The sequence below is a fragment of the Asterias amurensis genome, chromosome 1, assembly GCF_032118995.1.
Source record: "Asterias amurensis chromosome 1, ASM3211899v1".
In the NCBI taxonomy this organism is placed as follows: Eukaryota; Metazoa; Echinodermata; class Asteroidea; order Forcipulatida; family Asteriidae; genus Asterias; species Asterias amurensis.
This window is the reverse complement of record NC_092648.1, coordinates 15,929,311-15,945,580: the sequence shown is the minus strand read 5'-3', so window position 1 is coordinate 15,945,580 and position 16,270 is coordinate 15,929,311. Positions and strand designations below refer to the sequence as shown.

At 40.6% G+C, this 16,270-nt stretch overlaps 1 protein-coding gene across 2 annotated transcripts in view; it reads right to left on the bottom strand.

Annotated features, from left to right (window-relative positions):
* The window catches only part of LOC139947438 (N-acetylgalactosaminyltransferase 7-like), a 34,000-nt gene that overhangs the window by 8,600 nt on the left and 9,130 nt on the right, over positions 1-16,270 (bottom strand). The window contains exons 1-4 of one of the 2 annotated variants that reach the window (XM_071945346.1): positions 13,758-14,881; positions 3,602-3,903; positions 2,645-2,811; positions 589-802 (exon numbers count right to left, since the gene is read on the bottom strand). In XM_071945346.1, coding sequence (XP_071801447.1) covers positions 589-802; positions 2,645-2,811; positions 3,602-3,903; positions 13,758-13,982 — 908 coding nt within the window. In that variant the 5' untranslated portion in view covers positions 13,983-14,881. Of the gene's footprint in view, positions 1-588; positions 803-2,644; positions 2,812-3,601; positions 3,904-13,757; positions 14,882-16,270 lie in introns of those variants that run through there. The other variant, XM_071945355.1, reaches the window with a different exon arrangement.

The following is a 16,270-nucleotide window of genomic DNA, read 5'->3' as shown; positions in this document are numbered from 1 at the left end:
TTTTTTAAGCAGTCCTGTTCTTTGCATTCTGAGGTCCGTCACCTGCTGTCAGAAAATAGCCTAATGCCGATTGTGCCAAGGCCTGTGAACCCTTTTACCTTCCCTACACGAATGCAAAATATATACATTTAAAGGCGGTGGACACTATTGGTAATTGTCAAAGACTAGCCTTCACAGTTGGTGTATCTCAACATATGCATAAAATAACAAACCTGTGAAAATTTGAGCTCAATCGGTCATCGAAGTTGCAAGATAATTAATGAAAGAAAAATAACCCTTGTCACACGAAGTTGTGTGCGTTTAGATGGTTGATTTCTAAATCCGAGGTCTCGATATCAACTTCGTGGAAAATTACTTCTTTCTCGAAAACTATGGCACTTCAGAGGGAGGCATTTTTCACAATGTTTTATACCATCAACCTCTCCCCATTACTCGTCACCAAGAAAGGTTTTATGCCAAAAATTATTTTGAGTAATTACCAATAGTGTCCACTGCCTTTAAATGGCCTGGGAATGGGTTTTACAAAACGGAATGGTGGGTATTAAGGAATGGTATAACACAATTTGTTTCATCTATGATTTATGTTACCTATTAACGGCTATTTCAGCCAGTAGAGGCGGCAACCAGTTGACGTTACATTCACAATGTGCGTCCAGGAACGTGACCACCTCCCCTTTGCACCGTCTGGCACCTGATATTCGGGACCTTATCAGACCATCACGTTGGCTGTTCCGGAACAGTCTAACTTTGCCCTCGAACTCAGGCCGCACAATGTAGTCATCCAACTGCCTTTTAAGATGCTCTGAAAGTAAGAGACGGGTTTATTTCAAATATGACCGTCTTGAAATAATATAGAACGCACTCTGCTGCCGCAACAAAAACAGCTTTTAGTGGAACATAAAAGAGGGAAAGTAAGACAGTTTCAATTAAGAAGTAATAGTTTTGAGCACATATACCTTATCGCAAATACTAGGTACGTGCGTTTTAGGCGTGACATGAGGTGCATGCTGGTCTAGCAAGCGATCAAATTTGATTCCTTGCTAGACCAGCATAAACCTCATTGAACAGTTTGCGCTTGCGGAATAGGTAATTGCGAAAAGTGTCTATTATGGCCGTATTCAAACAGTATAGAACGCCCTCTGCTGCCGCACAAAAGTATCATTAAGTGGCACATTAAAAAACGTTTATATGAAGCTTAGCTTTGGTTTGTCACGATAAGGTCCCTTCATCACAGATCACTCAGTTTCTTACACAAGTGTAATTGCCGCTGCTTGATGTCGTAGTCAACCCTGCAGGAAAACAGCTCCAATCCAGGCTCCACGGATAAACACTCCCAACCAATATAAATCATATCACTGTGCACAGCCGCGATTTTGACACTTCCCAAATTGAGTTTCCCAACCAAAGTTCAGGGGTGTTTTTGCCCATGCCGAAGTAGCTTGGTGCAAGCGACACCCTAATATATACGTGATCTTTTTGATGTTCACCGAATACTAAAAAGCAAATTGCTGAATCATTGATGATAAAATGTCAACACAGGTGATTGTTACATGGCAGCTGCTCCCAAGCTCAATTTCCAATTTCGTAGATTTTAAGAGTATAACATTCGGTATCACATTAAAGTGAAATTTAGGTTGAATTGTACCAAAAAAACATTCAACGTTGTTTCCCCCTTAAAATTGACTCTTTAACTTCAATATACGATTTAACAGCATATAGGTGCTACGTATAGGAATAGCTCTCATACTTAAACAAACGTAGCTCTACAATATAACAAAATACTTTTTACTGGATGTTAAAGCGACTTGTGAGTCACTGAGTGGCGGGTATGAAACCATAATTATTAACATAGACTTGTTTAAACTGTACCGTAATGAATACTTAATTTAGAATCCCTTGTCAACAGTTTGGGAATAGCTTCACAGAGGAGCCACTGAATGACGTAAGTGAATAATATCAGATTGTATGTGAGCCATATAAGTCTGTCCCCAGACTCGATACTATCCCATTGACCTTATAATGCGCATTACAGGGCCCTTTCATGAAGCTGTTAAATTCAACGAAGGCCGTGTCCAGATTGGCGACTCAGGCTACGGCTGTGGCTGTTGCTAAGGGTGTTGCTAAAGGTAATCTCTGCTTCAACCCGATGATCAAGCCACAGCCGCCAAGTCGTACACGGCCTTGTGTTAAGGGACTTCACAGAGCCAATTTCATAGAGCAGCCAACTTTGTATAATAACCAACTTCTACTTAACAGAAATAAGCAGTAGGATTTGAAACTTTGCATGGTGGAAATACGATATAGAAAGGTTTGCTGTAACACCATGTAATGACTATCTCTAGTGAGTAGGGGTGGTTCTGAAAAGAACCGTTGGTTTCAACTCGACGTTTCGATCAGTATGCTCTGATCGTCTTCTGGAGAAAATAAGCAGGATACCAGTCAGAGAGTTTCATGTGACATGGTATTATGGCTGGTAACCTTACTCTAGTGAGCAATATCGTTGTGCTTAGCTTGTTTTTGTGCGTAAGCAGCTCTATGAAATTTGGCCCTGATTTTTTTAATCGACCAACATTGAAAATAATGTTTGTGCTTATTAATATGCTACACAGCTCTCATTTAATTAGGCTCAGATTAGTCAGGTCACCTTTATCGCTGTAATCATCCACCATGACGATCTCGTGCAGTAGGTGTGAAGGAGTCATGTTAATGACGCTATGGAGGGTTCGTATCAGGGTCGACCAACCCTCGTTGTGAAACACCACCACCACACTGGTGTTTGGAAGCTTCTCAGGGTAATGCCAGTATCTGCATCTGGGAAGGAGGATAAAACATAGGGTCAAGATCAATGTTCGCAAAACACTAAAGAAGCAACTTTTACACACTTGGCGATAGCCAACTGCAGTGCAATTGCGGGGTTAAACGTTGGAAACGGTTAGTTTTGTGATTCTGTTTTTTAAACACCGAGATTGGAAAATAGTTAATTTCAAAAACCAAGCTGCGCCATTCCTCTGTTAGGAAAAAAAGCCTACACAAAACTTGCTTTTATCAACATTGATCCTATATGCAACCTTCATTCACTTTCGCTCACAACACTGACTCATCCAACAAAGGCAAAAGAAAAATGTCCTTATTAAATTTGAAGTTCTCAAGAAGTGGTAATTCCTTCCTATCCGAGAGCTTTATTGAGTATCGGGATGGTAATTCAAGTTCCTTGAGTATGTCACTTTTGTTTGTTGTCATTCCAACTTGCTCAAGTCAACATACACAGTCAAATATAGAATGTTTCAAGTACTGTTCTCGTGTGACAGGTCCCAAGCATCTTGCCAACTAGCAAACACAATATGGCCATTGGAACTGAAAATAAAAGGACTCTCACGGAATTGGGACTTGAGTCAAGTCAAAGTCATATCCGAATAGCAAGTGGAGGGGAATTCCATATTCCTATCAATCAAAGTTTAACTAAAACCACAAAGCTTTTCCCAACTTGTTTTATCTGGGCAAGTTAAGAGTTTTGCCATTTCGTATAGCCCTTGTACGCGGTAACCCCTTAAGCTTTTTCCTCCTCGTCAACCTTCAAAAGATGGACTCTAGATGGACTTACTGTGGATCCCGTATATCCGGCACAGCTCTGTCAAGTGAGATACGATCACTAACCACCATGTTGAATCCATAATCCTTGTAGCTTTGCTCGTAGAGGGCTCTCTCTGACGTCATAAGGGTGACGGGGACTCCATTCTCGCCTACTCCGCGCCTCTCGGGTGCCCGTTGCTTCGGTTCGAAGTTTCCCGGTGTGTCTTTTAGTACTGGTGCTGGGTTATTTGGCTTGGTGCTTGGGAGCTTCGGTTGGTCATCGAGGCTCTGGATCTCATTTGAAGGTTGAGGCTGTTGGGGTGACTCATCGCGCTGAAACAAATCAAAATTAAGACAGTTTTAAATCAATAGTGAATTCGTTGTTATTCTTTGTTGACGATTTCTTGTAAGTCTATATAGTGTTAAATAATTTGCACTGGTGCCAATGGCCTTAAGCGATTTGATTGGGCAACAATGAAAGACAGTGTGGTGTGCATTAGATTCCTGTGCATTCTCTGAAAATTTAGGTAGCATTTTTGTACACTGGTATATATATTTTTTTTCCACAAAAGACATAAAATAACCATCTCTCTTCTGTTGCATAAGAATTTTGAACAAGTTAAGAAATTTAAATAATTATATCAGCTTCAAAAACAAAAACATCTTAGAAATAAGAAACCGTGCTTCCCATTGTTACAATTTCTTAAATGCTAAATTGCGCTTAATATTTCAGCACTTTCCCCTTTGAAGTTGTAGCGATTGCTTACTTAACAAATAGATACTTTGTTTGTGGACGCAGGTGTTCTGAATTCGCCAATAGTGGTTCAAGTGCAAGCCAGTGACAAATTGTAAATGACACTACGCTGCTTCCCAGAGAGGGCGCCTACTGGCTAGTCACGGGCAATTAAGTAGACATTGCTATATCAAGCCCATCGGGAACTGAACAGACACATACACACTAGAAATACTCATCAAAGATTCACAAGATGACACCGAGTTGTCAACGAGGAACTATGGAATAATGTCATTATCAATATTGACTGGTGCAAGTTGAATTGCTTCCCGTGTATTAATAATCATTGGAGTCATTCTGAACCAGTTTTAGATGAAAGGGCACCGCTGCTGTGCTGAGAAGTGACGCCATTTTCATTTCGATCTAATTGAGTTAAGAGATGATATATACTTCCCCTTTATTTCTGTTTTACCCGATGCATTACGATAACATGATACAAAGAGGGAGCTTTTGAAAAAAAAATGTTTTTGTTTTATACTTGTTAATGCATCCCACTGCCTATGCTTCATTACAATGAGCGATTCAACGACAAAACCTAACCCTATAATGAACAGACTTACGAAATCTCGAACCAGTTCAAGATTCTAACCAGTTTCTGGGTCAGCCTGACCCAGATATGAATCAGGCGACCCGGGATCCGGATCAACACGGGATCCGGATCAATATTTTGACCTGGAAATTTTTAGACAAATTCTAATTTCACTTAGACCTACACATGGTCTTTTAACTATTCTTACTGAACAGGTCACTACCAGTCAAGGAATAGAAATCTTGTAACTGTTTAATACACCGTCAAGTTCAACCACCGCCATATTAGATGGGACTGTTTTTTACCATGATGTATATGTTGGGCGCGATCGGTCAATCTGCGCGATCAACCGATCGCGCTGCGCTATTGAACGATCAAATTAAGATCAATTGGTCGCGCAGCAATCGGTTGATCGCGCAACAATCGGTCGATCGCGCAATGACATCTTTGCGCGATTGATCGATTGCGCTACGAGTATTTTTTCCCGTTATCAGCGGATCGCGCAGGAAAGGCTTTGCGCGATCTACCGATCGTGCAGGAATGGGTTTGCGCGATCGACCGATAGTGCAGGAAAAGTTTTGCGCGATCAACCGATCGTGCAGGAAAGTTTTGCGCGATCTACCGATCGTGCAGGAATGGGTTTGCGCGATCGACCGATCGTGCAGGAATGGTTTCGCGCGTTCGACCGATCGTGCAGGTAAACTATTCCTTAGAGCGATTTCTCAAAGCAATAAAATTCATAGCAGGACAAATTTTCAGTATCACCATAGTGATTTATATAGTGACGTCACACTACGATTGATTTGCAGTTACAACCAATGTTACATCTTTGTGTATTCGGCCCCTGAACATCAGCCGATCGCGCCAAACAATTCCTGCACAATCGGCCGATCGCGCAAAACCATTCCTGCACAATCGGCCGATCACTCATAACCATTCCTGCACAATCGGCCGATCGCGCAAAATCATTCCTGCACAATCGGCCGATCGCGCCGAGCCATTCCCGCACGATCGGTTGATCGCGCATGTTCGTTGCCGAATGTTGCGCGATCGACCGATTGTTGCGCGATCGACCGATTGATGCGCGATCGACCGATTGCTGCGCGATCGACCGATTGCTGCGCGATCGACCGATTGCTGCGCGACCAATAGGTATTTCAATAGCGCAGCGCGATCGGTCGATAGCGCAGAGCGATCGGTTGATCGCGCAGATTGACCGATCGCGCCCAACATATACATCACCATTGGTAAATCACCCTGAACAGTGTGTACCGGGCACTAAGTACATGTTATCCGCCTCATTGTCATTTTCGATTCAACTTTTAAGGACAAAACATAACCTAGATCTTAAGACTCTGTTTGCTGCGTGATTGACAGACTACTTGAAGACTGTTTCCTCTAAAACTTCACAAAAATACGCGGATGCATTTACTGGCACAGTTCAAAACAAGAGGGGGGCAATAGTGGAGCGGCATGGTTCTTGCGAGTCAATATTATTGTCATGGCCCCACCCATTTCCTCATGCTCAGCGTTAATTATGCTCACACCCATTTCTTCCTCTTTCAAAATATGCTTTATGTTTTGAATGTTATGTTATGCTCTACTTTAATCATAGGACTATGTTGCCCAAAGCCATGCCCTTCCTGACATCTTGAACTAGACGGTGTCGTTAGCCTATTTTGTCTTAAATGCATTTTGAAGGCAAGTGCACTGTACGGCTATAAGTTATATGTTTATAGGGTAGTTTTGACTTCCTATGGCACTTTAAGAGTTCACAAACAGTGTTGTTTTCCCAAGAGCTGTGTCAAGGTCATTTATCAAATCTTTCCAGGTGTGGTGTAGAGGGAAACCAACTAGCAAAACGAAGGCAGTGTTGATCATTCATCAATACTGAACATCAGCCAGACCGTGATGAAGAACCGGAAGGTGTGCCGTTGACAAGGGCACAAACCGGGGCCAATGTACATTATTAGTCTCATCAGTTTGATGGAGGCTGGAACCATTCTTCACTGTCGCATAAATCTATATGGCTCCTCACTATTCTTTTATATGTCTTTAGGGCCCATTGCCTACAAGCTCTGCTCCTAAAATGGATCACTGTGAGGTATCTTATTTATTTTCATTTTGATGTATGTTTACTGTATTGTATTCTCTAAACTGATCGCTCTTGAGTGATAATGTCTTATATTTATTGATACTGAGGAAAATAAAATGAACCTTGAAGCTTGAAGGGTACCTGTTTATTACTTAACCAATTTGTCTTCTCACGCTATTAATTGAGTTCATATCGGTAGCTGTCCAAGCACTTCCAATGTGATCCACCGGTAAAATGCACAGTTTGCACAAAATGCACACTCAGTTTATTAACTAATTGGGATTGGTTGATGATTGATTGGCAACAACCTTCCCCAATATCCCTGAAAAGGTAGGTATTGGATAAGTACATCAAGCCTGCACTATCAGTATACAGTCATATGAGATGGTGCCGAGAAATGAATTGCCACCGAACCTCTTGACAAAATTAAAGGTGACAGAGAGGGCTATGATAAGAATAGGTGCAACAAAGAAGGACATGGTGACGGATCATGAGGACAAAAGAACGATATTAAGAGTGTATAGTATTTATATTGAAGACACTGGACACTATTGGTAATTGTCAAATACAAGTCTTCTCACTTGGTGTATCTCAACATATGCATAAAAGAACAAACCAGTGAAAATTTGAGCTTAATCGAAGTTGCGAGATAATAATGAACGAAAAAAACACCATTGTCACACGAAGTTGTGTGCTTTCTGATGCTTGATTTCGAGACCTCAAATTCTAAATCTGAGGTCTCGAAATCAAATTCGTGAAAAATTACTTCTTTCTCGAAAACTACTCCACTTCAGAAGGAGCCGTTTCTCACAATGTTTTATACTACCAAACCGGTACCAAGTAAGGTTTTATGCTAACATTTATTTTGAGTAATTACCAATAGTGTCCACTGCCTTTAAGACCAATAAATTGAAGAAGTGGAGGTGGGCAGGTCACCTCGCAAGGATGACAACAGGTGGGCATGCCAAACAACCAAATGGACTCCAAGAAACCGAACACAGGAAAAGAGGGAGACTAAACAGGCGGAGAGATGACCTAAGAACATGGTGGTAGTTCTTGGCAACAGATGCTCATTATTGTCACATCACGGTAATTCATATACACAGCTTTCTTCGGGTGACTATTAAAACTTTATATCCAGCTATTTATCTATGATGTGACTACGATCACTCTTACAACAATCTGTCATCTCAAATTAATAACCTGAAAACTTGAAAGGTTTCTGGAAGCACTAATGATACCTAATTAAATCGTTCTTGCAGGAGCTAGAGAGGCATATGAAGCCGCCATCTGCAGACGTCTAATATTAAAGGCAGTGGACACTATATTGGTAATTACTCTAAATAATGTTTAGCATAACAAATTCCTTGGTTACAAGTGACGGAGAGCGGTTGACAGTATTAAACATTGTGAGAAACGGCTCCCTCTGAAGTAGCGTAGTTTTCGAGAAAGAAGTAATATTCCACGAATTTGATTTCGAGACCTCCGATTTAGAACTTGAGGTTTCGAAATCAACATTTGAAAGCACACGACTTGTGTAACAAGAGTGTTTTTTCTTCTTTATTATCTCGCAACTTCGACTACCAATTGAGCTCAAATTTTCACAGGTTTGTTACTTAATGCATATGTTGTTGATCCACCAAGTGAGAAAACTGGTCTTTGACAATTACCAATAGTGTCCAGTGTCTTTAAACATTTAGGCCTATATCTAGATCCGGCACAACATAAGTTTTACCAAAAGTATGTCAATTGATGCTTATGCAGATCAAGGGTATTATGAACATGTGAGGACAATTACTTACTTCCCCTTAGTACCACTGCTAAAGTGTAAACAGGTCACAGCAATCATGATTTCTCACTTAATGTTCCCCTACATACAATTACTACATCATGACGTTGAAGGATACAGACTTTGGTTTCCTTATGTTTGGTTGGCATAAAGCAGACGCACACTCTTACTAACCGCACTCAGGCATGGTGGTCTTTCGAGAGAAAAAAAAAAGTATATTTATGACCAATGTATTGGGTACAAGGGCAGACCTATACAAATACACGGTGAATTGGCTTCATAGATTTTTAAGGCTATTGAATCACAACTTTAATTTGACTGATTTTTCAAGGGACATACAAATCGGATATCACACTATAGAGTTGGAAGAATATCATATGATGCCTGCGTATATAGTTTAGGTCTGGTGTGTATTTTGAAAACTGAAAATCGTCAATTAAAGTCTCATTTCCACGGAAGACGGGTATATAGATGATACCCTCTCCTCTGTGTTTAATTTGTATTCCTATGTTAGTCACAATCCTTGTCACAAAATGATGACGTATTCGAGAAGTGAGTAGGTTTCGAAATAACAAATGTATATATATTTGATTGTATTGCTCTTTGCAGTGTACAAATAATTACAGACACACAAATCCCATATCATAGTCAATCTTGTCACAAATTGATGACATTCAAGAAGAACGTAGGTTTCGATATTTAAAATGTATCATGGATTGAATTAGGCTCTTTGAAGTGTTCAGATAATTATACTAACACACAAGCATACAATTCTTCATACAAACAAAACATTATCAACCAGGTTTATTTTTAATGAACCTTCTCTGAATCCAGGTCGGGTGTATGTGATCGCGTGTTGGGGGCTACGAATTCACATCCTACGGGATCCGACGGGATCCTGGGCCTACGCCAGGCACGCCAAGAGCAAGATTTATAGTAAACATTGTACCGGACAAATTCTTAGCAAATGCTTAGGTTGTGATCCCAATCGTAAATCGCATGAGCTGAAAGGATCATAGTTTGCAGTTCAAGACCTTCGTCAAAATAGACGGTGAGACACGCTAGAGAGAGATCCGCACAGGATCATCCCCAGTCCCCTCCCCCTCAGTGAATGATTCGAGAGCCCGTAGGGGTGCATCGTGGAGAAACCATGGACATTTATCATATTATTTTGTATTACAACTTAAAGGCACTGTACACGTTTGGTAATTGTCAAAGACCAGTGTTCTCACTTGGTGTATCCCAACATAAGCATAAAATAACAAGCCTGTACAAATTTGGGCTCAATCGGTCATCGAAGTTGCGAGAAAATGATGAAAGAAAAAACACCCTTGTTGGACGAATTTATGTGCTTTCAGATAGGAATAAAAGACTTCTAGCTGTAAGAAGTCTTTTATTATTTTAGTGAGAAATTTCCTCTTTCTCAAAAACTATGTTACTTCAGAGGGAGTTGTTTCCCACAATGTTTTATACTATCAACAGCTCTCCAATGCTCGTTACCAAATCAGTTTGTAAGTTAATATTTGTTTTGAGTAATTACCAAACATGTACCTTCCCTTTAAAATCATGTAACAAACCACAAGAGCAACTGACTGGATGGGTAAAATTTTGTAAGTAATTTTAAGTTGAACAAGAACAATATTCCGATAAGCGAGTGAACCTGCGACCTCCGGATTGACGCACCGGCGCTCTACCAACTGAGTTATCTATTAACCTAAATGTTTGCGGTCTGCATATTTTGGCAACATGTTTTTTGATAATATGCAGCGCCATCAGTAGCACTAGCCTAAGTAGCCACATATTGTGGAATGCCGACATTGACTATGCGGTTTGTTTTGGTTGTCTATTAAAAAATGCAATTTGGCCATTCTTCATTTCTGTTAGAGTGTATATATTTTATCGTTTGTCCCTGCACTTTTTTCACATGATGATGGATGCGAATCAGCCATAACACCCACTAACTCGACATTATTAACAGGCCTACACGAATGTACATGTAGGTTATGCAAGATACGCTCATTAGTGTTGGACAAGGCCTCTCGCGGGTGTGGGATGCTAACATTCTACAGCAGGGTATTTGTATAAATTATTTGTAATTTTGTATTTATATGTGAAATTGCCAAATAAATAATAATAATAATAATAATAATACAAAAATAAAAATCATTCTCCCAAATTACATGCTAAAATGTAAACTCAATTTGTGTATAACTAACGGACAGATATGTGATCCAAAAATATCGATATCAGTTTTTATTAATACACTAATATCCAGTGAAATATTAAGTAGGTCCATTCTTAGTGTGTATAGACTAGGCCGTCACAGTTATTATCAAGCTAGACAAGTAGTGTACAGACCTACATGCAGTCTTGTCAGTACGCCTGCATGTTTGTTTATGATGTTCACATGTGATTTCCATTTCTCTGTCAATGTTATAAACATAATCTCCATCACCGTGGAAGTGCAATCTGGTGAAACAGCTATCGGTGATAGCCGAGGCTAAACCCTCATAGATCATAACGCATGACAGTCCTTACAGTTTCAACAAACAACATTGTTTGTTATGATGTAAACCTATAAGACAATGTAACCTTTGACATCACACATATAGTTTTAAAAAAAGTCAGAGATTGCGTTAGTCTGATATTTTATAAATTTTTCATATGAAGAAAGGGGCAGCTGCTCAGCTGTTGTTTTTATAACTCTTGAAGTTATGTTGAAATTGTGACACAAAGTCTCAAATTCCCCAAATGACCAGTGCAGTATCTCGCCTGCCAGAAAGGTCATGGAATGTATGCAACGCCACTCATGTTACGTGATCTCTGCACATACGTCTTTCCTTGTCACAGAAACCCCCTCGAAACTTTATTGAGCTGAACTCAATAAGGTTTCTTTTAATAAGTTGCAGTTCGAAAGTATAGAGAGAAAATAGTTTTCATTGTCTGTACTAAAAGACCCAAAGAAGAACCAAAGGTTGAATCAAGTCAAACGAGGGTTGGTACGAGATCCTCTTCATTTTCAAGATATGTCATCAAACCAAGCTGTGCAAGAAATGGTCAGTGGACACTATTGGTAGTTGTCAAAGACCAGTCTTCTCACTTGGTGTATCTCAACATATGCATCAAATACCAAACCTGTGAAAATTTGTGCTCAATTGGTCGTCGAAGTTGCGAGATAGTAATGAAAGAAAAAAACACCATTGTCACATGAATGTGTGTGCTTTCAGATGGTTGATTTCGAGACCTAAAATTCTAAACCTGAAGTCTCGAAATCAAATTCGTGGAAAATTACTTCTTTCTCGAAAACTACTTTACTTCAGAGGAAGCCGTTTCTCACAATGTTGTATACTACCAACCTCCACCAATTATTCGTTACCTAGTAAGTTTTTATGCTAATAATTATTTTGAGTAATTACCAACATTGTCCACTGCCTTTAAGTAATTTCTTATACAGCCTACAATTCACCACTTAGTTTACTGGCATACAACCCAAAGTATTATACATCATATCGACGTCACTCGGATGTTACAGCAGTTAACCGTTTCCGAAAATGCCAGCTAATTTAATAACAAGGAAAGGGTTTATTGAGTCTCAGCTTATTGTTAATGTCGGTTATGAAAATAAATAAGCAAGGCCTGCCATCAATAAGTGGGTAACCTTAACTTTGTAACCCCAAACCCCAAAACGTGCACCCCTATGTCTTCTGGGATATATAATCTAAGACGATGTTCAACCAATGACCTTTAAACTGAAACTGGTAAGTTTTTCAATGTTAGTTTCCCATGTCAAGCCCATGAGTGCCTTGTGTTGGTCACAGATATCTCAAGTGTGAGCCATATTATGCTAAAACCAAGTCAGTGCCAAGCACCGGATAATAAAAAATATTGTATAGTGCCGTATGGCAATCATTAATGTTAACTTCCTGTCAAGGTAATGTTCGAGATATTGTATACAACCTGTCACTGTCTCAACTCCCCCCCCCCCCAAAAAAAAAAAAAAAAAAAAAATTAATAATAATAATTTTCGGGGGGGGGGGCTTTTCGGGGTAATAATAATGGATATTTCGTATACACTCAAAGACTCCCTGTTCAGAATTGACCCGGATTCCTGGAAGCCTGACCCATTTCTTGGTCAGTGTGACCCAAAATGTGCCAGCAGAAATGAGTCAAACTTACTGAGGTAAAGTCCCATTGTTTTTAAACCAGTTTCCGGATTGGGGGGGAGGGGTCAGGTCTGGGACAACTGCCGGGATCCGTGTTAATTCTGACCAAAAATTATTTAGAGTGTTTCTTCTGTCAAAATGAATGGTGCTTTTACACAACTTTCCAATAAAAAATGGAAAAGCTTTGATCAGTTTGCATTGTGACAGACCTTCCGGGGTGGACTGGACTGACCTTTCACACATTTACTATTATTTTCCAGAGACTTAAAACCTGACATCCCGAGGTTCGTTTCCGCTTGGCGTTACAACAATATACCAACACATCAATCGAAACACACTTTTTCATGTTTTACATAAAATGGCCTTTTCTCCAGTCTTGTTTGTGTTTTCATGTGAGTGAATCATATTGTTACAGGACCGTTATCAGTGCTATTTTAACTGGAGTATATTAACACCAGTATATACATAGGCCTATGAGAGAATTCCACGATAAGAGTTTGAATAATAGTACTTATTCAATGACAATTTTGTTATAATGATGGGGAAAGAGAATTCATTTGGGTGGTTAAATCAGTTTTGGTTCACTGTGTAAGGAGGGGTTTGCGGTAAATCGTGTGAATATCTCTTTTGAGTGGTGTTGGTTCTGAAAATAACTAGTGGTTAACGACTCAACGTTTCGACCAGTATGCTCTGATTGTCTTCATGAGAATGCTTGAAACATAGAGAGTTTAATGAACAAGGAGCTGTGGAACTTATTAATATGAGAAAATGAAATTCTGTTCACATTAGTTGTCCTACTTGTCAATAAAATAATATACCTGAATGAGTGCGGTGTCAACATGACTCTGTTTCCATGGTAACTGTCTGTCACGAGGGTGCATCATTTTCAAGAGTCGCCCACCCTGGATCGCTCCGGGATCAGAGAAGGGGGCCAGGGATGGGTCCCTGGTAATGATCATTAGCAGTAATGGGGCAAGTGACAGCAACAGGAGGGTGGCAATCACGACATGCAACGGTCGTCTGTCCCGTCGACTCAGTGCCATCTTGATCAACTCCGAGATGCCACCTTTTCACTAATTCTTGGTAAGTGGTATACCGAACATTTCCATTCTTGAAGTTGTTGTTTTTTATTCAGATCACAATCAAGACGTACAGAAAATAAAAGGCACTTTCCACAATGGCCGTCTCATATATAGTTTTCACCTCCGAAACATCCCAAGTCGGCCGGACTGTTAAGCCGTTACCTGCCCAGAGTGCCGCCTCTTACAGGCTAGGGGCAGTGAATGTGCCTGCTGCCTACTGCCTGCTCCCTCTTGGCTGCTGCCCCAGGGAAAATATAAAACACAACCAATTCTGCTCTCCGCGTTCCTTTGCGAATACAATCCAAAGTGATTCACGGAGTTTAGACATCGATTTTCCAACCAGACTAGGAGATCATTTCCGGAGGCTTCTCTCGGCGACAAACTGAAGATTCAAAACACTTAGCGAAGAAAGGCTCCTCTAATCCAAATGCTCAATCAAAATATCATCCCATTGGAGTGGTGCAATGATGCACTTTAAGCTAACAGCCAAAAGATGGTGTTGTCCATTGTCGGTTACGCATTTGCTTGTTTTTACAGCTGACTCGATAAATAATTCCGAACTAAAGCTGCTGAGTGAATATATATCTATTTATTATCCATGACCCGGAGCAAATCGGTATACGTCAGGCACTCTTGCACTCGCATCCTGGCATCACCAACTAGTAAATCCCAGACCGCGTACAGGCGATTGCTTTGGCAGACTTTTTCGTTAATCTCACGGTATGGTATGTCAACGGCGAGCGAGGAGTTCGATATCAACTGCCGATATTGGTTTAACATGAAATGAACTTCACGCTCGTCGTAATCATAACACAGTTCACAATCTGGTTTATGTACGATCCCAATGACCCAGTCCTCTCAGTTTTATGTCATGAATGTGAATGTGTGATAGCACGTGGTGTTTATTTGCCTTCGAGTGGATATCGATGGGGAAGCTATTTACAGTATCAGAGCCGGGTGACCCGCTGGGGTCACAGCGCCTGTCAACCTCGGGGTGCAGCGTGGGACTGTACGGCGGGCTTTCTCGGTAGTGTGTATGACAACCCGCAGCGGAGGGCTTCGCCCGGTGGCTGTCAATTTAATACTCTTTATTTTGTTACGGTGCAGCATTCAGGCCTCGAGAACATCCCTACCGAGAGTAGGTGTTTAGGAACAAATTGTGAGTGTATTACTAATAACGTCCTAGCTCCGCTAACAACATAATCAAATAAACTGAAACTTCACAGATTCCTTACTCTAATCTCTTAACCTCACAAATTATCTGTTCAGCATCAAATCCAAGTATGGCAGCACAAACGCATGGAGGTATTTTAATTGAATAACCTTAACATTCCACTTTTGAAATGGTAAATTGGTAATGTGGATGGGATCCAGCTGCATTACACTGAGATCGGGACCCGGGGGTTCAGGAAGCAAAATCGTATATATGGTGTTGTACGCCACTACCACTGCGGAGCTGCTCGTGTGCTACTTTATCACACAGTAGGCCACCACTCTCTTCTTGAAAGAGATCAATTTAAAAAGTTAACCCCATTCCCAGATTCGTTCTATATATAGAGTTTACTTTCTTTGAACAGTCCCAAACTGTTTGATCTTTTCACTCGGTTACATGTGAACTTTCCTGTAGCCTTGGTATAGTAACACTGTATGTTATGAAGAGCCCACCCACCCCTGGCAGTATGGTTCACCCAGAACCTGCCCGGACGATCACAGTCGATACGCCAAAGATAAAATCATGAAGTCAAATATCGAAAATGTAAATGCTTCAGATTGCATCCAAACATTAACATCAAGTATAAAAAAACAACATTCAAAGCACCTCATTTCTATTCGGAGTGCTTCAGCCACAAATAATAGCAAAATTTTGATGTAGATTACCCGCATAAGCACTCCGAGTGAAAAACAAATAATTGTGGGGGAGTGTTCGCCTATAACAAATTAAGGTCGGTAGATAATGCGTCTGTGATGAATGATGAGATATTAGGCTCATCATTGAAACACTTCTATCTCTCAATGAAAATGTGTTCTCTTTGGGTGTAATAACTCACTGTACTGTACTCTGACTCCTACCGATCCCCTACGCCAAGGAAGGGCACAGTAACCCCTCCTCTTTCAGGCTAGCAATTATGTATGCTTGGTAGCCCAGAACGAAATACAGACGAGCTGACTAGGCCCATATATAGAGCAAGTCCTGCCCTTGCTCTTAATGGTTGGCCATGCCATCTGGACAGCATCGATGCCAAATACAT